The sequence below is a fragment of the Symphalangus syndactylus genome, chromosome 20, assembly GCF_028878055.3.
Source record: "Symphalangus syndactylus isolate Jambi chromosome 20, NHGRI_mSymSyn1-v2.1_pri, whole genome shotgun sequence".
In the NCBI taxonomy this organism is placed as follows: domain Eukaryota; kingdom Metazoa; phylum Chordata; class Mammalia; order Primates; family Hylobatidae; genus Symphalangus; species Symphalangus syndactylus.
Window position 1 is genome coordinate 41789501 of NC_072442.2, and position 22427 is coordinate 41811927.

At 41.1% G+C, this 22427-nt stretch overlaps 4 protein-coding genes across 4 annotated transcripts; all 4 read left to right on the plus strand.

The window, feature by feature from the left end:
* The first annotated feature begins 3033 nt into the window (after positions 1-3033).
* Positions 3034-4047, plus strand: LOC129469923 (keratin-associated protein 9-2). Its single transcript, XM_055257142.1, has one exon. It carries the CDS (start codon positions 3041-3043, stop codon positions 3563-3565), a length of 525 nt encoding a protein of 174 aa, XP_055113117.1. The 5' UTR covers positions 3034-3040; the 3' UTR covers positions 3566-4047.
* A 4811-nt stretch (positions 4048-8858) lies between these two features.
* Positions 8859-9808, plus strand: LOC129469924 (keratin-associated protein 9-3). The gene has a single exon (XM_055257143.2). The coding sequence runs from the start codon at positions 8859-8861 to the stop codon at positions 9336-9338; it is 480 nt and encodes a 159-aa protein (XP_055113118.1). The 3' UTR covers positions 9339-9808.
* Positions 9809-14764: 4956 nt separating this feature from the next.
* Positions 14765-15286, plus strand: LOC129470237 (keratin-associated protein 9-7-like). Its single transcript, XM_055257844.1, has one exon. It carries the CDS (start codon positions 14765-14767, stop codon positions 15284-15286), a length of 522 nt encoding a protein of 173 aa, XP_055113819.1.
* A 5156-nt stretch (positions 15287-20442) lies between these two features.
* LOC129470221 (keratin-associated protein 9-2) lies at positions 20443-20967 on the plus strand. The gene has a single exon (XM_055257811.2). It carries the CDS (start codon positions 20443-20445, stop codon positions 20965-20967), a length of 525 nt encoding a protein of 174 aa, XP_055113786.2.
* The last annotated feature ends 1460 nt before the right edge of the window (positions 20968-22427 follow it).

Sequence of the window (22427 nt, forward strand, 5' to 3'; positions counted from 1 at the left end):
TGCTAAATGATGAGTTAATGGGTGCAACAAAACAACATGGCACATGGATACATATGTAACAAACCTGCACATTGCGCACATGTACCCTAAAACCTAAAGTATAATAAAAAAATAAATAAAATAAAATTCAAAAAAAAAGAAAGAAATATTCACTTTCAAATCCTTATCAGACTAGAATAAATTTGGCTAGCCTCGAAGCCATTCATTCATTTTAAGATGTCTGTGCATAACTTTGCGCTGTTTCTTTTTGTGTAACTTTGAAGTTCCAAGGGCATCTAATCTCTCTTATTTTTCTGTCCAAAGCCATCTCTCTATAGGGCCTAAATAGTGATATTTCTTGCATGTTAGTGTAAACTTTCACTTCATTCATTTCTGCCATAATATTCAAGAACCGATTATGATATTCTGTCATACATGTCTACTTATATTCTCAGGAAACTCAGTGTTTTCTTTCCACTCTCTTCAAAAATCTACATGTAAAACTCAGTGCAGTAGGCCTGTTGTTAGAGAGCTGCATGGGCTCTCATGTTTTATGTGTTTGTTAATCAAGTGATAATCTGATACCACTATATTGTTATTTGTGATCCACCAATCACACTTTCCCCCAGGTTCTCCTCAATGAATTTAAGTGATACCTACATATCCTGATGTAATTTCCTCCTCCTATAATTTGAGTTGCAGATTAAAGACAATTCCTCACTCAAGTTCTCTAGATTAATACAATATTGTTGTAGAAATGACTTAAGTATAGATTTCAGATAATTGGGCTAGACTTCATTGTTTCTGTCAAAGTAGATAAGAAAGACTACAACTGGGCTACAAGTATCTCCTGGGAGTTCCCCCCATGGGGTGTGTGTGTCAGAAAGGGACCCATGGGATAGTCTAGTGCCCCTGTTGAAAAGAGAACTGTTGATCCCCAAGCCCACGCTCTGCAATAGAACTGCTAGACTATTTCATGGGGCATGAAATTGCCTTCAGAAAAACCAATACAGGGGTCACATCAAGGTCAAATTGGGCACAGAAGGGTAGGAATTTTGCTATATTCAGAATTTCTTTACTTAGAGAAGGTAGAGGAAATATATATATATTTCTTTACTTAGAGAAGGTAGAGTAAGAATAGGAGAATATATTTTTGGAATGCAATGATAGTAAATATCCTAAACAAAATACAAGTAAATAAAATCCAGTGGCATATACATATGATCATAACCACATGAATTGTTTTCAGAAATACAAGACTGAGCTAATATTTGAACATTAATCAACTTTTAAAATAACACATTTTGGGAAGCAGAGGCAGGTGGATCACTTGAGGTCAGGAGTTCGCGATCAGCTGGCCAACGTGGTGAAACCCTGTCTCTATTAAAAATACAAAAATTAGCTGGGCATGGTGGTGTGCTCCCGTAGTCCCAACTACTCAGGAGGTTGAGGCAAGAGAATCTCTTAAACCTGGGAGGTGGAGATTGCAGTGAGCCGAGATTGTACCACTGCACTCCAACCTGGGTGACGGAGCAAGACTCTGTCTCAAAAAACATAGAATAAAATAACATTTACTGGAAAAGGCAGAATAATTATAACATTATTTCAGCTTATAAAGAAAAAGCATTTTGTAAATTTCAGTACATTTTCAGTTTTCTATCTCTCAGAAAATAAGGAATAGAACAAGCCCTGTTGCTATGATGAAATGAATCTACAAAAAAGACAGAAAGCATTGTAATTAATTGTGAAATACCGAGAGTTCTCCTTTCTATCCAAAGAATATAAAAAGATATACACTACACCATTCTATTAGACATTGTCCTGGAGGGTCTACCCCTGGACAAGGGCCAAAAAAAAGCAAGATTTAAAATACTCTTATAAAGCGAAGAAAACTATTACTATTTTTTACGAGTCACGACTGCACATGTACAATTTTCTGTCACACCAAAAAAAAAAAATACAAAAAGTATTAGAATTAGCAAGCTTAACAAGCTAGGACCAGAACTCCGCTTAATTTGCCCGAATCTAGAGCACTTACGTCACAGAGAGTCCCATGCTGGTAAACCCTTCAGTCCCAGGCAAATCAGGGTAAACTGCAACACCATCACAGAGACACTTGATGCTTTCTGAATCCCAGTGGACTACTTTTTCTACCCACCTGCTTTGGTCTAGCTCTGCATTTTGGAACACATTGTGCCAAACACCCTTTCCCTAGTGAGTTTAATAGAACTGGAAGACACAGGTGGAATAGGTTGTAGCCAGAAAGATGCTTGTTACTCTTTTTTTTTTTTTTTTTGAGACGGAGTCTCGCTCTGTCACCCAGGCTGGAGTGCAGTGGCGCGATCTCGGCTCACTGCAAGCTCCGCCTCCCGGATTCACGCCATTCTCCTGCCTCAGCCTCTCCGAGTAGCTGGGACTGCAGGCGCCCGCCACCACGCCCGGCTAATTTTTTGTATTTTTAGTAGAGACGGGGTTTCACCGTGGTCTCGATCTCCTGACCTCGTGATCCGCCCGCCTCGGCATCCCAAAGCGCTGGGATTACAAGCGTGAGCCACTGTTACTCTTGAATCAGACTTCTGTGGGTAAATAGGCTTGGTGCCGGGCACAGATTCAATGCGTCACTGTGAACATATCAGCATCACGCGACTGCCCACAGACATTTCCCAGTCTACATACAGTCAACCATGAGGCTGGACAGAGAGAACTATCTGCCTCCCGGATCACCAGGAACTATCATATGACCAGATGATGGTCAGAGCAGGAATGATGCTGATGATGAGACTGCCTTCCTTTTATCTGAAACAAAGTTTTTATGAGTAATTCTCAATTAAAAAACAGATTAAACCCTTACTTTCAAAAGATTCATAAGATTTCAGAAACAACTTCCCCTTTGACAATCGCAAAGGGAGTATGGAAAACAGTGTAAACAGCAACAAGGAAAAGTCCTACTGATTGGTGGAAACTTTGGAGGCCAGGTGTATAAAAGGTCCAGATTGCAAGGGGTCATCAGATTCTGGGAAACTCACCTCTGAACAGAAGTCCACCCTCCACCCCTGACACCATGACCCACTGTTGCTCCCCTTGCTGTCAGCCTACCTGCTGCAGGACCACCTGCTGCAGGACCACCTGCTGGAAGCCCACAACTGTGACCACCTGCAGCAGCACACCCTGCTGCCAGCCCTCCTGCTGTGTGTCCAGCTGTTGCCAGCCTTGCTGCAGCCCAACTTGCTGTCAAAACACCTGCTGCAGGACCACCTGCTGCCAGCCCACCTGTGTGACCAGCTGCTGCCAGCCTTCCTGCTGCAGCACACCCTGCTGCCAGCCCACCTGCTGTGGGTCCAGCTGCTGTGGCCAAACCAGCTGTGGGTCCAGCTGTGACCAGAGCAGCTCCTGTGCACCTGTGTACTGCAGAAGAACCTGCTATTACCCCACGACTGTCTGCCTGCCTGGTTGCCTAAACCAGAACTGTGGCTCCAGCTGCTGCCAGCCCTGCTGCCGCCCAGCCTGCTGTGAGACCACCTGCTGCAGGACCACTTGTTTCCAGCCCACCTGTGTGTCCAGCTGCTGCCAGCCTTCTTGCTGCTGATCAACTCCCAAGAGAACCACTATCCTCACACAACAACTTTCTGCTCAACTGACTTATTTTTGGGGGGACTAATTTAATTTGCTGCTGACAGCCACCATGCTCTCACCCAAATTTTTATGAATTCTCTGCATGTTTAAAATCTTGGGAATCTGCTTGAGGGACAGCAGAAAACTTCATCCTGATTCTGTTTTTCCTTATACCTTGTGGATCATGTGCCAGCTTTGTGTGTTCTCAATTTTGAGTCATGGTCTCAGCTTTGACTCTAAAGTCATGAGCTTCGTTCTCTGCTTCTAAGGAATTTAGGCTTCTGCAACTGATCAATAATCTTTGCAATTTTTTTGTTTGTTTGTTTGTTTTCAATATCCTCCTCATCATTCTTGTATCCTTCCTTCTTCTTTTTATGATAAATTTGGGTTGTGTCCCTGGTAGCTGAGATTCTTACCTATATGTTTCTGAATAAACTCTGAATCATCCTCATTTCATATGGTGTTTTGTTTTATTTGAAAGCATTCCTGATATGGGATTTACACACATATCACATACCATAGGTATTATCCAATTTGATTCTCAAAACAGATGATCATGTATTATTACCTTCATTTTTCACCTGAAAAAATGTAATGTGTGTTGTTATGTAGCTAATAAAGGACAGATTCTGATCCAAGCTGAGGTCTTCCCTTTCTGCCCAAGGACACTTGCATTTAACTCTCAATATAGTGAGATGACATTGGAAGTCAGCACTAGCAAGACATGCACTTGAGTTTATTTAACAATGAGAGGAATAATCTCTCATATTTGCCGATAATATTTTTTTCACACAAAAAATTCCCAAATTATTTTCCCACACCTCAGTGAGCAGCAGCTGCATGACATGGCAGCAGGGACTGCATTTAATGGCTGCCCTGAATGCAGGGATCTTTTTATCTCAGCCTTTGACCAGCCAATCATTCAATTCATCTGCATCAAAAAGATGCTTGAGAATTCATTATATCATCATAAGAGAGAGTCTCATCTGAAGTGACTTATTCTCAGTATGATGTAAATAAAATTCTTACACGGCCTCCCTCTCCTGAATACCTATTGAAAAAGAAAATGAAACTAAGTTATTCCTTGTAAAATACAGACCATACCTTATGCCACATTAAGACAATTTGTCCCCTAATCGAAATGTTATGAGGAAAATTAAGTAAGGAATAAAGCTGGGAATTGAGAAAGTATGCAATGGGTATGTAAGACTTGGCACAATCCATAATCTCTGAACCAAGGAAGGGAATGAAAGAACCTTCTGCATTTTGTAAGACCAATACGAGGCATCTAAAGAAACTAAAAACTGAAACTGTGTTTCCAGGGAACTCAGAAGAACGTAAGAAAGGAGTAAATTAGAACATATGCATTCATAGAAGTCATGATAGACAGAGGTTGGTGCTTTTGGTCCTGAATTGATGCAAGCTAAGCATTCACTCATGGAAGGACTGATCAATACTGGCTCTGAGAGAAATATAAAGTTTGGGGACCTGGGTCACCTTCTTGGGACCTCCTACCAGCTGGGGAGTGGTAGAAATACCTCTGATGAGCTAACAATGTACATTTCCATGACAGATTCCAACTTCTGAGACTGTGAATCTAGAATGGTCTAAAGACTTGGCTGAGGGATGAAGGCCACTTACTGTGATCATCGTTCAGGGATGAAGTAAAGGAGATGAAAACTAAGACATTCTCTTTGACCAGCATCAGTTATGAAAGATGAATAAGTTCAGCATGTCTAATGTACAGTAATATCACTATAGTTATAAACACTTTATCATATACCTGAAATTTGCCAAGAAGTTAGATCTTATATGTTCACACAACAAAAATAAAAAGGAAATGGTAACTACATGTGCTAATAAATATGTTATTCACAATGGATACATATATTAGAGCATCACCTTGTATACCTGAAACAGACACAATTTTTATTTGTCAATTACACCTCAATACTGCTAGGAAAAGTATTTAGTTGATCTAGTTAATTGTTACAAAAATATTCTTATCTTCAACATTAAAGTTAGAAATTTTCTGAACAAAATCACTAATTCCGGGCTGCCTGCTATAGGAGACATATTGGATAAATGCTTTGTGTACATTATTACTAATTCTTTTTTTTTTTTTTGAGACACAGTCTTGCTCTGTCGCCTAGGCTGGGGTGCAGTGGTGTGATCTCGACTCACTGCAAGCTCTGCCTCCCAGGTTCATGCCATTCTCCTGCCTCAGACTCCCGAGTAGCTGGGACTACAGACACTCGCCACCACGCCTGACTAATTCTATGTATTTTTAGTAGAGATGAGGTTTCACCATTTTAGCCAGGATGGTCTCGAACTCCTGACCTTGTGATCCACCCACCTCAGCCTCCCAAAGTGCTTGGATTACAGGCGTGAGCCACTGCACCCGGCTATTATTAATTCTTTAACAAACTTTCAAAATAGATATTAATATTCCCTTTGTGGAGATGAGAAAATCGAGGGTGAGAGAGTTGGGGTATTGTCATAGATTAGTTTCTCCCAGAAGAGACTCTGAGGAAAGCATTCCAGTGAAACTAGTTTACAAGGAAGTGCAGATCACATTGGTAGGGATTGGAGAAGTGATACAGAAAAGGGTACACTATCAAGTCAGTATCACAGTCACCAACTAAAGCTTAAACTAAAGGGAAAACTATCAGAAATGACGAAATACACACAGCTAGAATTATCCTACTTCAGGAATGAGGAAGCTAGAGTCTTTATAAATCAGCTCTCCAGAATCATTGGTTGAGTGTTTTTCTCTGTGTTGCATTCACAGGTGACATGACTTCTTACAGCAGCAATACAAGAGCCCTTAGGCACAGAGATGCAGATTCTAACAGAAGGAAATTAGTCCAAGCACACTAAGATCTAATATATATGGGTGCAGTCATGAAAAGTTATCTACGATATACAATTAGCTCCACTCAAGTAAAACCTTTGCTACTTAAATGTGATGGACAGCCAGAAGCTCTAGAAGAAGGAAGAAGAGAAGGTGAGAAAGAGGAGTAAGAGAAGGGACAGAAGACGAGTGGAGGACAAAAGGAAGGAAGAAAGAAAGAAGAAAAGGAAGGAAGGAAGGAAGGAAGGAAGGAAAGAAAGAGAGAGAGAGAAAGAGAGAGAGAGAGAGAAAGGAAGGAAGGAAGGAGAAAGAAAGAAAGAAAAAGAAAGAGAGAAAGAAAGGAAAAGAAAAGAGAAAAGGAAGGAAGAAAGAAAGGAAGAAGAAGAAAGAAAGGAAGGAAGGAAAAGAAGGAAGAGGAAGGAGAGAGAAGAAGGAAATGAAAAGAAAGGAGAGGAAGTGAGATGTAAAATGAAGGCCAATGAAATAAGCTACACTTACTGCTGCTATAGTACAGTGCACCTGAGATTCACAATCTCCATTAATTACCACCAGTTCTATTCTCCCTTCACCCCTGGCCAGCACTCTTCTTGGTCTGGATAACTGCCTGATAGAGTAGCTCAGAACTTCCTTCCTGAAGGGTCTGAGCCTCTAGTTACTATACCACTGTCCACTGTGATTGCTGTTCTTACTGATTTCTGGTTATCACTGGACATGGACACACTATGAGATTCTCCAGTGTCATGGGTTAATTTTTCTCCCCAAAAACTCATATTCAAATAGAATCATTTAAAGTGTTATGTGATAAGACAAGGTCATATTGGAAACAATTAGGCCTCTGATTAAATATGACGGATGTCTATATAAAAGGGGGAAATTCAGAGACACTATGCATATAACAGAAAAATTATGTCAAACGCACATGGAAATGATAGACATCAACAAGTCAAGGAGAGAGACCTGGAACAGGTACTTCCCTCACAGGCTTCAGATGAAAGTAACATTGCCAACATCTTAATTTCCGAACTGTAAAAAAATAAATTTAAGCCACTTGGTTTACAGTAATTTATTATGGCAGTGCTAGTAAGTTAACATACTTACTAAGTATCCTGAGCTATAGATATATTCTGCTACACTATATAGCTTAAAGATAATTACCCCTCACCAAATAGTAACTCCTTTCTCTGCTGCTCTGCTGACAGGAAGAGTCCAAAATGACTAAGCGATAACGATTCCTTTTGATTATAACAAAGAAATAGAGAAGCAAATACTATAATTTTTATTCACGTGAAAATTTTAAAAATCCAAAAGTCACCTACTGGATTATAACTTGATAGAGTGATTAGCTGTTTGGAAATGAGTAAGCGGATATAACTGGGAGAGAATGGGATTAATTTCTATTTCCTAACCTGGTAATGGGGACATAGATGTATTTACAATGTAATACTATATCAGGTTGGAAATTAATTCTTTGCATTCTTCTCAAATGAATGAGATACCTAGAAAATGTTTTAAACATGTTAGAACTCCACGATGAATCAGGTATCATCTCAACTAATCTAATCCCTTCATTGAAAAGAAATAGAAGAAATGACACTTACTGTGCTAGTAACTAGGTTTAGGGCTAGAGCCACAGCACATGCTGGTTGGCCTGAATCTCAAGCAGTCATGTGATAGAAAGTCCTCCATTCTCATCCTGGCAATCCCCACACTCCCAGACAAGTCAGAATGAATGGTCGCCCTAGGGCATAGATTGCTTGATGCTGTCTAAATCCCAGTGGATTTCTCTGCATCCACCTGTTCTCTATCTGCTCTGCCGCGTGGAACACACTGTGCCAGACACTGTCTTCCCAAGTGACGTTCAAAGAACTGAAAGACACAGATGATGTGGGTGGCACAGAGAGATGCCTGTTAGTCTTGAGTCAGAATTTGGTGGGTGACTAGTCTTGGGCCCAGGCATGGATTCATTTTGTCACTGTAAATATATCAGCATCATGCTTCTCCCCACAGACACTTCCCAGGCTACATACAGCCAACCATGAGGCTGGGCAGAGAGAACTTCCTGAGCCTCCCGGATCAACAGGAACTATCACATGACCAGATGATGGTCAGAGCAGGAATGATGCTGATGACGAGACTGCCTTCCTTTTATCTGAAACAAATTTTCTATGAGTAACTCACAATTAAGAAACAGATTAAACCCTTAGTGTAAAACGTTCATAAGGTTTCAGAAACAACTTCCCCTTTGACAATCCCAAACAGACTGTGGAAAACAATGTAAACAGCAACAAGGAAAAGTCCTGCTGATTAGTGGAAACTTTGGAGGCCAGGTGTATAAAAGGTCCAGATTGCAAGCGGTCATCAGATTCTGGGAAACTCACGTCTGAACAGAAGCCCACCCTCCACCCCTGACACCATGACCTACTGTTGCTCCCCTTGCTGTCAGCCTACCTGCTGCAGGACCACCTGCTGGCAGCCCACCACTGTGACCACCTGCCGCAGCACACCCTGCTGCCAGCCCTCCTGCTGTGTGTCCAGCTGTTGCCAGCCTAGCTGCCTCCCAACTTGCTGTCAAAACACCTGCTGTAGGACCACCTGCTGCCAGCCCACCTGTGTGACCAGCTGCTGCCAGCCTTCCTGCTGCAGCACACCCTGCTGCCAGCCCACCTGCTGTGGGTCCAGCTGTGGCCAGAGCAGTTCCTGTGCACCTGTGTACTGCAGAAGAACCTGCTACTACCCCACGACTGTCTGCCTGCCTGGTTGCCTAAACCAGAACTGTGGCTCCAGCTGCTGCCAGCCCTGCTGCCGCCCAGCCTGCTGTGAGACCACCTGCTGCAGGACCACTTGCCTCCAGCCCACCTGTGTGTCCAGCTGCTGCCAGCCTTCTTGCTGCTGATCAACTCCCAAGAGAACTACCATCCTCACACAACCTTCTGCTCAACTGACTTATCTTTTGAGGGACTAATTTACTTTGCTGCTGACAGCCACCATGCTGTCACCCAAATTTTTATGAATTCTCTGCATGTTTAAAATCTTGGGAATCTGCTTGAGGCATGGCAGAATACTTCATCCTGTTTCCCTTTTTCCTTACACCTTGTGGATCATGTGCCTGCTTCGTCTATTCTCAATTTGGAATCATGATCTCAGCTTTGACTCAAAAATCAAGAGCTTCGTTCTTTGCTTCTAAGGAATTTAGGCTTCTGCAACTGATCAATAATCTTCGCAATTATATTTTTGTTTTCAATATCCTCCTCATGGTTCTTGTATCCTTCTTTCTTCTTTTCATGATGACTTTGGGTTATGTCCCTGGTAGAAGAGTTTCTTACCTATATGTTTCTGAATAAACTCTGAACCATTCTCATCTCATATAGTGTTTCGTTTTATTTGAAAGCATTCCTGATATGGGATTTACACACATATCACATACCATAGATATTATCCAATTTGATTCTCAAAACAGATAGTCATGAATTATTACCTCCATTTTTTTCAGCTGAGAACAATTTAATGTGTGATGTTATGTAGCTAGTAAAGAAAGAGCAGACTCTCGTCAAAGGTGAGGTCCTCTCTTTCTGCCCAAGGACACTTATGTTTAACTCTCAACATAGTGAAATGACACTGGAAGTCAGCATTAGCAAGACATGTACTTGAGTTTATTTAACAATGAGAGGAATAATCTCTCATATTTGCAGATAACGCTTTGGTTCACACACACAAAAAATCCCGAAGTAGTTCCCCACACCTCAGTGAGCAAAGGCTGCATGATATGCATTTAATGGCTGCCCTGAATGCAGGGATTTTTTGTCTCAGCCTCTGACCAGCCATTCATTCAATTCATCTGCATCAAAAAATGTTTGAGAATTTATTGTGGACTCAGAAGACGGAGCCTCGTCTGAAGAAACTTATTCTCAGTGTGATGTAAATAAAATTCTTATACAGCATCAGTCTCCTGGATACCTATTGACAAAGTAAATGAAACTAAGTTATTCCTTGTAAAATACAGACCATACATTATGCCACATTAAGACAATTTGTCCCCTACTTGAAGTGTTATGAGTAAAATTATGTAAGAACAAAGCTGGGAATTGAGCAAGTATGCAATGGGCATGTAAGACTTGGCACAACCCAGAATCTCTGAGCTAAGGAAGGGAATAAAACAACCTTGCACATTTTGTGAGGCCAAGATGAAGCATCTGAAGAAATGAAAAACTTCTGTTTCCAGGGAAATCAGAAGAATGTAAGAAAGGAGCAAAGTAGAACTTGTGCATTCATAGAAGTCATAATAGACAGAAGTTGGTGCTTCGGGTCCTGAACTGATGTAAAATAACCATTCACTCATGAAAGGATTGATTGATGCTGGCTCTGAGAGAAATTGAAAAGTCGGGGACCTGGATCGCCTTCTTGGGGCCTCCTACCAGCAGGGGAGTGGTAGAAATACCTCTGATGAGCTAACAATGTGGATTTCCATGACAGATGCCAATTTCTGAGACTGTGAATCTAGAATGCTCTGAAGACTTGGCTAAGAGACAACAGCCACTGACTGTGATCATCGTTCAGGGATGAAGTAAAGGAGATGAAAACTAGGACATTCTCTTTGACTAGCATCAGTTATGAAAGATTATTAAGTTCAGCATGTCTAATGTACAGTAATATGACTATATTTAAAAACACTTTATCATATACCTGAAATTTACCAAGAAGGTAGATCTTAAATGTTCACACCAGAAAAATAAAAAGGAAATGGTAACTACGTGACCTAATAAATATGTTATTCACAATGAATATATATATCAGAGCATCACCTTGTATACCTGAAACATACACAATTTTTATTTGTCAATTATACCTCAATGCAACTGGAAAAATGTATTCAGTTGATCTAGTAATTGTTACAAAAATATTCTTATCTTCAACATTAAAATTAGGAATTTTCTGAACAAAAACTACTAATTCTGCACTGCCTATAATATGATGGGTATTGGCTAAATGCTTTGTGTACATTATTATTAACAAACTTTCAAAATAGATATTAATGTTCCCTTTGTAGAGATGAGAAATTTGAGGCTGAGAGAGTTAACGTGTTGTCATAGATTAGTTTCTCCCAGAAGAGCCTCTGAGGAAAGCATTCCAGTGAAACTAGTTTATTGGGAAGTGCAGATCACACTGGTAGGGACTGGGGAAGTGATACAGAAGAAGGTACACTATTAAGTCAGTATCACAGTCACCAACTAAAGCTTAAACTAAAGGGAAATCTATGAGAAATGATGAAAAACACACAGCTGGAATCATCCACTTCAGGAATGAGGAAGCTAGAGTCTTTATAAATCAGCTCTCCAGAATCATTGGTTGAGTGTTTTTCTCGGTGTTGCATTCACAGGTGACGCGACTTTCTTTCTAAAGCTGCAATACAAGAGGTCTTAGGCACAGAGATGCAGATTCTGACAGATGGAAATTAGTCCAAGCACACTGACATCCAAGATATATGGGGGCAGTCATGAAAACTTGTCTACGATCTACAGTTAGCTCCAGTCAAGTCGAATCTTTGCTAATTAAATGTGATGGACAGTAATAAGCTCTAGAAGAAGGAAGAAGAAGAGGAAGAAGAGAAAGGACAGAAGATGAGAAGAGGAGGAAAGAGAAAAGAAAGAAAGAAGGAAGGAACGAGGAAGGAAGGAAGGAAGGAAGGAAGGAAGGAAGGAAGGAAGGAAGGGAGGGAGGGAGGGAGGGAGGGAAGAAAAGAAAGAAAGAAAGAAAGAAGGAAAGAAAGAAAGAAAGAAAGAAAGAAAGAAAGAAAGAAAGAAAGAAGAAAGAAAGAAAGAAGAAAAGAAGAGAAGGGGAGAGGAGAGAAAAGAAAAGAATAGAAAGATGGAAGGAAGGAAGAAAGGATAGAAAAGAAAGAGAAAGAAGAAAGAAAGAAAGAAAGAAAGAAAGAAAGAAAGAAAGAAAGAAAGAAAGAAAGAAAGGAAGGAAGAGAAGGAAGGAAGGAAGGAAGGAAGGAAGGAAGGAAGGAAGGAAGGGAGAGAGGGAAGGAGGGAGGGAGGGAAGGAAAAAGAGGAACTGAGATATAAAATGAAGGGGAATGAAATAAGCTACACTTACTGCTGCTATAATACAGTGAACCTGAGATTCATAATCTCCATTAATTACCACCAGTTCTATTCTCCCTTCACCCCTGGCCAGCACTCTTCTTGGTCTGGATAACTGCCTGATAGAGTAGCTCAGAACTTCCTTCCTGAATGGTCTGAGCCTCTAGTTACTATGCCACTGTCCACTGTGATTGCTGTTCTTACTGATTTCTGGTTATCACTGGACATGGACACACTATGAGATTCTCCAGTGTTACGGGTTAATTTGTGTCTCCCAAAATTGATATTCAAATAGAATCATTTAAAATGTTACCTTTTAACACAAGGTCATATGGGAAACAATTAGGTCTCCGATTAAATATGACTGATATCTATATACAAGGGGGAAATTCAGAGACAGTATGCATATAGTAGAAAAATTATGTCAAACACACATGGAAATGATAGACATCTACAAGTCAAGGAGAGAGACCTGGAACAAATACTTCCCTCACAGCCTTCAGATGAAAACAACATTGACAACACCTTAATTTCAGACTAAGTCTTGGGAACTGTGAAAAAAATAAATTTAAGCCAATTGGTTTTCAGTAATTTATCATGGCAGTGCTAGTAAATTAATACACTCACTAAATGTTCTGAGGTGAAGATATATTCTCCTACACTACATGGCGTGAGGATAATTACCCTTCACCAAATAGTAACTCCTTTCTCTGCTCTGCTGACCGGAAGAGTCCAAAATGACTAGGCCATAAGGATTACTTTTGTTTATGCCAGAGAAATAGGGCCGGGCGCGGTGGCTAACGCCTGTAATCCCAGCACTTTGGGGGGCCAAAGCGGGCGGATCACGAGGTCAGGAGATTGAGACCATCCTGGCTAACACGGTGAAACCCCATCTCTACTAAAAATACAAAAAATTAGCCAGGCGTGGTGGCGGGCACCTGTAGTCACAGCTATTCGGGAGGCTGAGGCAGGAGAATGGCATGAACCAGGGAGGCAGAGCTTGCAGTGAGCCGAGATCGTGCCAGTGCACTCCAGCCTGGGCGATAGAGCGAGATTCCGTCTCAAAAAAAAAATAGAGAAGAAAATGCTATAATTTTTATTCACATGAAAACTTTAAAAAGCCAAAAGTTACCTACTGGATTACAACTTCATAGAGTGATTAGCTGTCTTTGGGAATGAGTAAGAAGACATAATTGGGAGAGAATGGGATTAATTTCTATTTCCTAACCTGGTAATGGGGACATAGATGTATTTACAACATAATGCTATATCAGGTTGGAAATTAATTCTTTGCATTCGTCTCAAATGAATGGTATACCTAGAAAATGTTTTAAACGTGTTAGAACTCCACGGTGAATCAGGTATCATCTCAACTCATCTAATACCTTCATTAAAAAGAAATAGAAGAAATGACACTTACTGTGCTAGTAACTAGGTTTAGGGCTAGAGCCACAGCACATGCTGGTTGGCCTGAATCTCAAGCAGTTATGTAATAGAAAGTCCTCCATTATCAACCTGGCAATCCCCACACTCCCAGACAAGTCAGAATGAATGGTCGCCCTAGGGCATAGATTGCTTGATGCTCTCTAAATCCCAGTGGATTTCTCTACATCCACCTGTTCTCTATCTGCTCTGCCGCGTGGAACACACTGTGCCAGACACCATCTTCCCAAGTGACGTTCAAAGAACTGAAAGACACAGATGATGTGGGTGGCACAGAGAGATGCCTGTTAGTCTTGAGTCAGAATTTGGTGGGTGACTAGTCTTGGGCCCAGGCATGAATTAATTTTGTCACCGTAAATATATCAGCATCATGCTTCTCCCCACAGACACTTCCCAGTCTACATACAGCCAAATCTAAGGCTGCCCAGAGAGAACTACGTGAGCCTCCCTGATCAACAGGAACTATCACATGACCAGATGATGGTCAGAGCAGGAATGATGCTGATGATGAGACTGCCTTCCTTTTATCTGAAACAAAGTGTTTATGAGTAATTCACACTTAAGAAAGAGATTAAACGCTTACTTTCAATAGATTCATAACCTTCAAGAAAGAACTTCCCCTTTGACAATCCCAGAAGGACTGTGGAAAACAAGGTAAATGGCAACAAGGAAAAGTCCTGTTCATAGGTGGAAACTTTGGAGGCCAGGTGTATAAAAGGTCCAGATTGCAAGGGGTCATCAGATTCTGGGAAACTCACCTCTGAACAGAAGCCCACCCTCCACCCCTGACACAATGACCTACTGTTGCTCCCCTTGCTGTCAGCCTACCTGCTGCAGGACCACCTGCTGGCAGCCCACCACTGTGACCACCTGCCACAGCACACCCTGCTGCCAGCCCTCCTGCTGTGTGTCCAGCTGCTGCCAGCCTTGCTGTCACCCAACTTGCTGTCAAAACACCTGCTGCCAGCCCACCTGTGTGACCAGCTGCTGCCAGCCCACCTGTGTGACCAGCTGCTGCCAGCCTTCCTGCTGCAGCACACCCTGCTGCCAGCCTACCTGCTGTGGGTCCAGCTGCTGTGGCCAAACCAGCTGTGGGTCCAGTTGTGGCCAAAGCAGCTCCTGTGCACCTGTGTACTGCAGAAGAACCTGCTACCACCCCACGACTGTCTGCCTGCCTGGTTGCCTCAACCAGAACTGTGGCTCCAGCTGCTGCCAGCCCTGCTGCCGCCCAGCCTGCTGTGAGACCACCTGCTGCAGGACCACTTGCTTCCAGCCCACCTGTGTGTCCAGCTGCTGCCAGCCTTCTTGCTGCTGATCAAGTCCCAAGAGAACCACCATCCTCACACAACAACTTTCTGCTCAACTGACTTATCTTTTGCGGGACTAATTTAATTTGCTGCTGACAGCCACCATGCTCTCACCCAAATTTTTATGAATTTTCTGCATGTTTAAAATCTTGGGAATCTGCTTGAGGGATGGCAGAATACTTCATCCTCATTTCCTTTTTCCTTACACCTTGTGGATCATGTGCCAGCTTCGTATGTTCTCAATTTTAAATCATGGTCTCAGCTTTGACTCAAAAGTCAAGAGGTTCATTCTCTGCTTCTAAGGAATTTAGGTTTCTGCAACTGATCAATAATCTTTGCAATCTTTTTTTGTTTTCAATATCCTCCTCATGGTTCTTGTATTCTTCTTCTTTTCACGATAACTTTGGGTTATGTCTCTGGTAGCAGAGATTCTTACCTATATGTTTCTGATAAACTCCAAACCATCCTCATCTCATGTGGTGTTTTGTTTTATTTGAAAGCAGTCCTGATATGGGATTTACACACATATCACATACAATAGGTATTATCCAATTTGATTCTCAAAACAGATGGTCATGTATTACTACCTCCATTTTTTTCAGCTGAGAACAATTTAATGTGTGATGATATGTAGCTAATAAAGGACAGATTATGAACCAAGGTGAGGTCTTCTCTTTCTGCCAACAACACTTACATTTAACTCTCAATATAGTAGAAATGACATTGGAAGTCAGCACTAGCAAGACATGAACTTGAGTTTATTTAACAATGACAGAAATAATCTCTCATATTTACAGATGACATTTTTGTTCACACAAAATGAATTCCGAACTGAGTTTCCCACACCTCAGTGAGCAACAGCTGCATGACATGGCAGCAGGGACTGCATTTAATGGCTGCCCTGAATGCAGGGATCTTTTTATCTCAGCCTCTGACCAGCCATTCATTCAATTCATCTGCATCAAAAAATGCTTGAGAATTTATTGTGTACTCATGAGAGGGAGTCTTATCTGAAGAAACTTATTCTTGGTATCATACAGATAAAATTTTTATATGGCCTCCATCTCATGAATACCCATTGACAAATTAAAGGAAACTAAGTTATTCCTTCTAAAACACAGACCATGCATTATGCCACATTAAGATAACTTGTACCTTACTTAAAATGTTATGAGGTAAATTAAGTAAGAACAAAGCTGAAAATTGAGAAACTACACAGTAAGCATGTAAGACTTGGCACAATCCATAATCTCTGAGCTAAGGAAGGGAATAAAACAACCTTGCACATTTTGTGAGGCCAAGATGAAGCATCTGAAGAAATGAAAAACTTCTGTTTCCAGGGAAATCAGAAGAATGTAAGAAAGGAGCAAAGTAGAACTTGTGCATTCATAGAAGTCATAATAGACAGAAGTTGGTGCTTCGGGTCCTGAACTGATGTAAAATAACCATTCACTCATGAAAGGATTGATTGATGCTGGCTCTGAGAGAAATTGAAAAGTCGGGGACCTGGGTCGCCTTCTTGGGGCCTCCTACCAGCAGGGGAGTGGTAGAAATACCTCTGATGAGCTAACAATGTGGATTTCCATGATAGATGCCAATTTCTGAGACTGTGAATCTAGAATGCTCTGAAGACTTGGCTAAGAGACAACAGCCACTGACTGTGATCATCGTTCAGGGATGAAGTAAAGGAGATGAAAACTAGGACATTCTCTTTGACTAGCATCAGTTATGAAAGATTATTAAGTTCAGCATGTCTAATGTACAGTAATATGACTATATTTAAAAACACTTTATCATATACCTGAAATTTACCAAGAAGGTAGATCTTAAATGTTCACACCAGAAAAATAAAAAGGAAATTGTAATTATGTGACCTAATAAATATGTTATTCACAATGAATATATATATCAGAGCATCACCTTGTATATCTGAAATGTACACAATTTTTATTTGTCAATTATACCTCAATACAGCTAGAAAAAATGTATTTAGTTGATCTAGTTAATTATTACAAAAATGTTCTTATCTTCAACATAAAACTTGGGAATTTTCAGAACAAAAAACACTAATTCTGGGTTGCCTGCTATATGATGGATACTGCATAAATGCTTTGTGTACATTATTATTAACTATTTAACAAGCTTTCAAAATAGGTATTAATGTTCCCCTTGTAGAGATGAGAAATTTGAGGCTGAGTTAACGTATAGTCATAGATGAGTTTCTCCCAGAAGAGACTTTGAAGAAAAGATTCCAGTGAAACTAGTTTACTGGGAAGTGCATATGACACTGGTAGTGATCGGGGAAGTGACACAGAAAAGGGTACACTATGAAGTCAGTATCACCGTCACCAACTAAAGCTTAAACTAAAGGGAAAATTATCAGAAATGATGAAAAACACAGAGCTAGAATTATCCTACTTCATGAATGTGGAAGCTAGAGTCTTTATAAATCAGTTCTCCAGAATCATTGGTTGAGTGTTTTTCTCTGTGTTGCATTCACAGGTTGCATGACTTTCTACAGCTGCAATACAAGAAGGCACAGAGATGCAGATATTGACAGATGGAAATTGATCCAAGCACACTAACATCCAAGATATATGGGCGCAGTCATGAAAACTTGTCTACGATCTACAATCAGCTCCACTCAAGTCAAATATTTGCTACTTACATAAGATGGGCAGCCACAAGCTCTAGGAGAAAGAAGAAGAGGAAGAGAGGAAGCAGGAAGAGAAGGGACAGGAGATGAGAGGAGAAGGAAAGAGAAAAGAAGAAAGAAAAACAGAAAGAGAGAGAAGGAAGGAAGGAAGGAAAGAAGAAAGGAAAGAAGGAAGGAACGAAGGAAGGAAGGAAGGAAGGAAGGATGGGAGGGAAGGAGAGAGGGAAAGAAGGGAGTGGAGAGGAACTGAGGGAGGGAAAGGAAGGAAGGAAGGAAGGAAGGAAGGAAGGAAGGAAGGAAGGAAGGAAAAAGAAAGAAAGAAAGAAAGAAAGAAAGAAAGAAAGAAAGAAAGAAGAAAGAAGGAAGGAAGGAAGGAAGGAAGGAAGAAAGAAAGAAAGAAAGAAAGAAAGAAAGAAAGAAAGAAAGAAAGAAAGAGAGAGAGAAAGGGAAGGGAGGGAGGGAGGGAGGAAAAAAGGAAGGAAGGAAGGAAAAGAATGAAAGAAAGAAAAAAGAAAGAAAGAAAAGAAGGAAAGGAAAAGAAAGGAGAGGAAGTGAGATACAAAATGAAGGCCAATTAAATAATCTACACTTACTTCTGCTATAATACAGTGCACCTAAGTTTCATAAACTCCATTAATTACCACTAGTTCTATTCTGCCTTCACCCCTGGCCAGCACTCTTGTTGTTCTAGATAACTGCTGGTAGAGTGGCTCAGAGCATCCTTCCTGAAGGGTCTGAGCCCCTGGTTACTATACCATTGTCCACTGTGATTGCTGTTTTTACTCATTTGTGGTTATCACTGGGCATGGACACACTATGAGATTATGCAGTGTTAATTTGTATCCCTCAAAATTCATATTCAAATACAATCATTTAAAATGTTATTTGATAAGACAAGGTCATATTGGAAACAATTAGGCCTCTGATTAAATATGACTGTGTCTATCTACAAGGGAGAAATTCAGAGACAGTATGCATATAGTAGAAAAATTATGTCAAACACACTTGGAAATGATAGACTTCGACACATCAGGGAGAGAGACCTGGAACAGATACTTCCCTCGCAGTCTTCAGATGAAAACAACATTGCCAACACCTTAATTTCAGAAGAGAGGCCTTCGGAACTCTGATAAATAAATTTAAGCCACTCTTTTTCAGTAATTCATCAGGGCACTGCTAGTAAATTAATATACTCAGTAAATCTCCTGAGCTATAGATATATTCTGCTACACTATATGGCTTGAGGGTAATTATCCCTCACCAAATAGTAGCTACTTTCTCTGTCTGCTGCTTTGCTTGTATGAAGAGTCCAAAATGACTAGGCGATAAAGATTACTTTTGTTTATGCCAAAGAAATAGAGAAGCAAATACTATACTTTTTATTCACATGAAAACTTTAAAAAGCCAAAATTACCTACTGGATTACAACTTGATAGAGTGATTAGCTGTCTTTGGGAATGAGTAAGAGCATAAAATTGGGAGAGAATGGGATTAATTTCTATTTCCTAACATACATGTAGTGGGACATAGATGTATTTACAATATAATACTATATCAAGTTGAAAATTACTAGTTTGCATTTTTCTCAAATGAATGGTATACCTAGGAAATGTTTTAAACAGGTTATAACTCTGTGATGAATCAGGCATCATCTCAACTCATCTAATTCCTTCATTACAAAGAAATACAGAGAGAAGACATGATGCTCACTGTGCTAGTAACCGGGTTGCAGCTAGAGCCACAGCACATGCTGGTCGGCCTGAATCTCAAGCGGTTATGCCACAGAGAGTTCTACATTCTCGTCCTGGTGATCACCACACTCGCAGACAAGGCAGAATGAATGGTCACTCAGGGCATAGATTGCTTGATGTTGTCTAAATCCCAGTGAATTTCTCTGCATCCACCTGCTCTCAATCTGCTCTGCCACATGGAATACACTGTGACAGACACCCTCTTGTGACGTTCAAAGAACTGAAAGGCACAAGTAATGAGGGTTGCACAGAGAGATGCCTGTTAGTCTTGAGTCAGAATTTGGTGGGTGACTAGTCTAGGGCCCAGGCATGGATTCATTTTGTCACTGTAAATATATCAGCATCATGCTTCTCCCTACAGACACTTCCCAGTCTATATACAGCCAAACATGAGGCTGGGCAGAGAGAACTTCCTGAGCCTCCCAGATCAACAGGAACTATCACATGACTAGATGATGGTCAGAGCAGGAATGATGCTGATGATGAGATGGGCTTCCTTTTATCTGAAACAAAGTTTCTATGAGTAATTCACAATTAAGAGAGAGATTAAACCTTAATCTGCTTAACCTTAAGGAAACAACTACCCTTTGAGAATCACAAACGGACTGGGAAAACAAGATAAATGGCAACAAGGAAAAGTCCTGCTGATTGGTGGAAACTTTGGAGGCCAGGTGTATAAAAGGCCCAGATTGCAAGGGGTCATCAGATTCTGGGAAACTCATCTCTGAACAGAAGCCCACCCTCCACCCGTGACACCATGACCCACTGTTGCTCCCCTTGCTGTCAGCCTACGTGCTGCAGGACCACCTGCTGCAGGACCACCTGCTGGAAGCCCACAACTGTGACCACCTGCAGTAGCACACCCTGCTGCCAGCCCTCCTGCTGTGTGTCCAGCTGCTGCCAGCCTTGCTGTTACCCAACTTGCTGTCAAAACACCTGCTGCAGGACCACCTGCTGCCAGCCCACCTGTGTGACCAGCTGCTGCCAGCCTTCCTGCTGCAGCACACCCTGCTGCCAGCCCACCTGCTGTGGGTCCAGCTGCTGTGGCCAAACCAGCTGTGGGTCCAGCTGTGGCCAGAGCAGCTCCTGTGCACCTGTGTACTGCAGAAGAACCTGCTACTACCCCACGACTGTCTGCCTGCCTGGTTGCCTCAACCAGAACTGTGGCTCCAGCTGCTGCCAGCCCTGCTGCCGCCCAGCCTGCTGTGAGACCACCTGCTGCAGGACCACTTGTTTCCAGCCCACCTGTGTGTCCAGCTGCTGCCAGCCTTCTTGCTGCTGATCAACTCCCAAGAGAACAACCATCCTCACACAACAAATTTCTGCTCAACTGACTTATATTTTAGGAGACTAATTTAATTTGCTGCTGACAGCCACCATGCTCTCACCTAAATTTTTATGAATTTTCTGCACGTTTAAAATATTGTGAATCAGCTTGAGAGAGGGCAGAATACTTCATCAGGATTCTCTTTTTCCTTACACCTTGTGGATCATGTGCCAGCTTCGTCTGTTCTCAATTTGGAATCATGATCTCAGCTTTGACTCAAAAGTCAAGAGATTCATTCTCTGCTTCTAAGGAATATAGGCTTCTGCAACTGATCAATAATTTTTGCAATCATATTTTTGTTTTCAATATCCTCCTCATGGTTCTTGTATCCTTCTTTCTTCTTTTCATGATAACTTTGGTTATGTCCTTGGTAGTAGAGATTCTTACCTATATATTTCTGAATAAACTCTGAATCATCCTCATCTCATATGGTGTTTTGTTTTATTTGAAAGCATTCCTGATATGGGATTTACACACATATCACATACCATAGGTATTATCCAATTTGATTCTTAAAACAGATAGTCATGTATTATCACCTTCATTTTTTTAGCTGAGTACAATTTAATGTGTGATGTTATGTAGCTAATAAAAGACAGACTCTGGTCCAAGCTGGGGTCCTCTCTTTCTGCCCAAGGACACTTACATTTAACTCTCAATACAGTGAGATGACATTGGAAGTCAGCACTAGCAAGATATGCACTTGATTTTATTTAACAACGAGAGGAATGATCTCTTACATTTGCAGATAACATTTTTGTTCACAAAAAGGTTTTCCCAAATAAGTTTCCCACACCTCAGTGAGCAACAGCTGCATGATATGGCAGCAGGGACTGCATTTAATGGCTGCCCTGAAAGCAGGGATCTCTTTTTGTCTCATCCTCTGACCAGCCATTCATTCAATTCATCTGCATCAAAAAATGCTTGAGAATTCATTGTGGACTCATGAGAGAGTCTCATCTGAAGAAACTTATTCTCGACATCATGTAAATAAAATTGTTATATGGCCTCCGTCTCCTGAATACCTATTGACAAAGTAAATGAAACCAAGTTATTCCTTGTAAAATACAGTCTGTACCTTATGCCACATTAAGAAAATTTGTCCCCTAATTGAAATGTTATGAGGAAAATTAAGAACAAAGCTGGGAATTGAGAAAGTATGCCATGGGCATGTAAGACTTGGCACAATCCATTATCTCTGTGAGAAGGAAAGGAATGAAACAACCTTCTGCAGTTTTTGAGGACAATATGAACCATCTAAAGAAACAAAAAACTTGTATTTTCAGGGAAATCAAAATAATGTAAGAAAGGAGCAAAGTAGAACTTCTGCATTCATAGAAGTCATGATAGGGGGCAGTTCCAAGGTGGCCGAATAGGAACAGCTCCAGTCTACAGCTCCCAGCGTGAGCGACACA

Bases quoted from the DNA above. Each gene is read 5' to 3' on its own strand.
- LOC129470237 (XM_055257844.1), top strand. From the start codon at position 14,765: ATGACCTACTGTTGCTCCCCTTGCTGTCAGCCTACCTGCTGCAGGACC.
- LOC129469923 (XM_055257142.1), top strand. From the start codon at position 3,041: ATGACCCACTGTTGCTCCCCTTGCTGTCAGCCTACCTGCTGCAGGACC.
- LOC129469924 (XM_055257143.2), top strand. From the start codon at position 8,859: ATGACCTACTGTTGCTCCCCTTGCTGTCAGCCTACCTGCTGCAGGACC.
- LOC129470221 (XM_055257811.2), top strand. From the start codon at position 20,443: ATGACCCACTGTTGCTCCCCTTGCTGTCAGCCTACGTGCTGCAGGACC.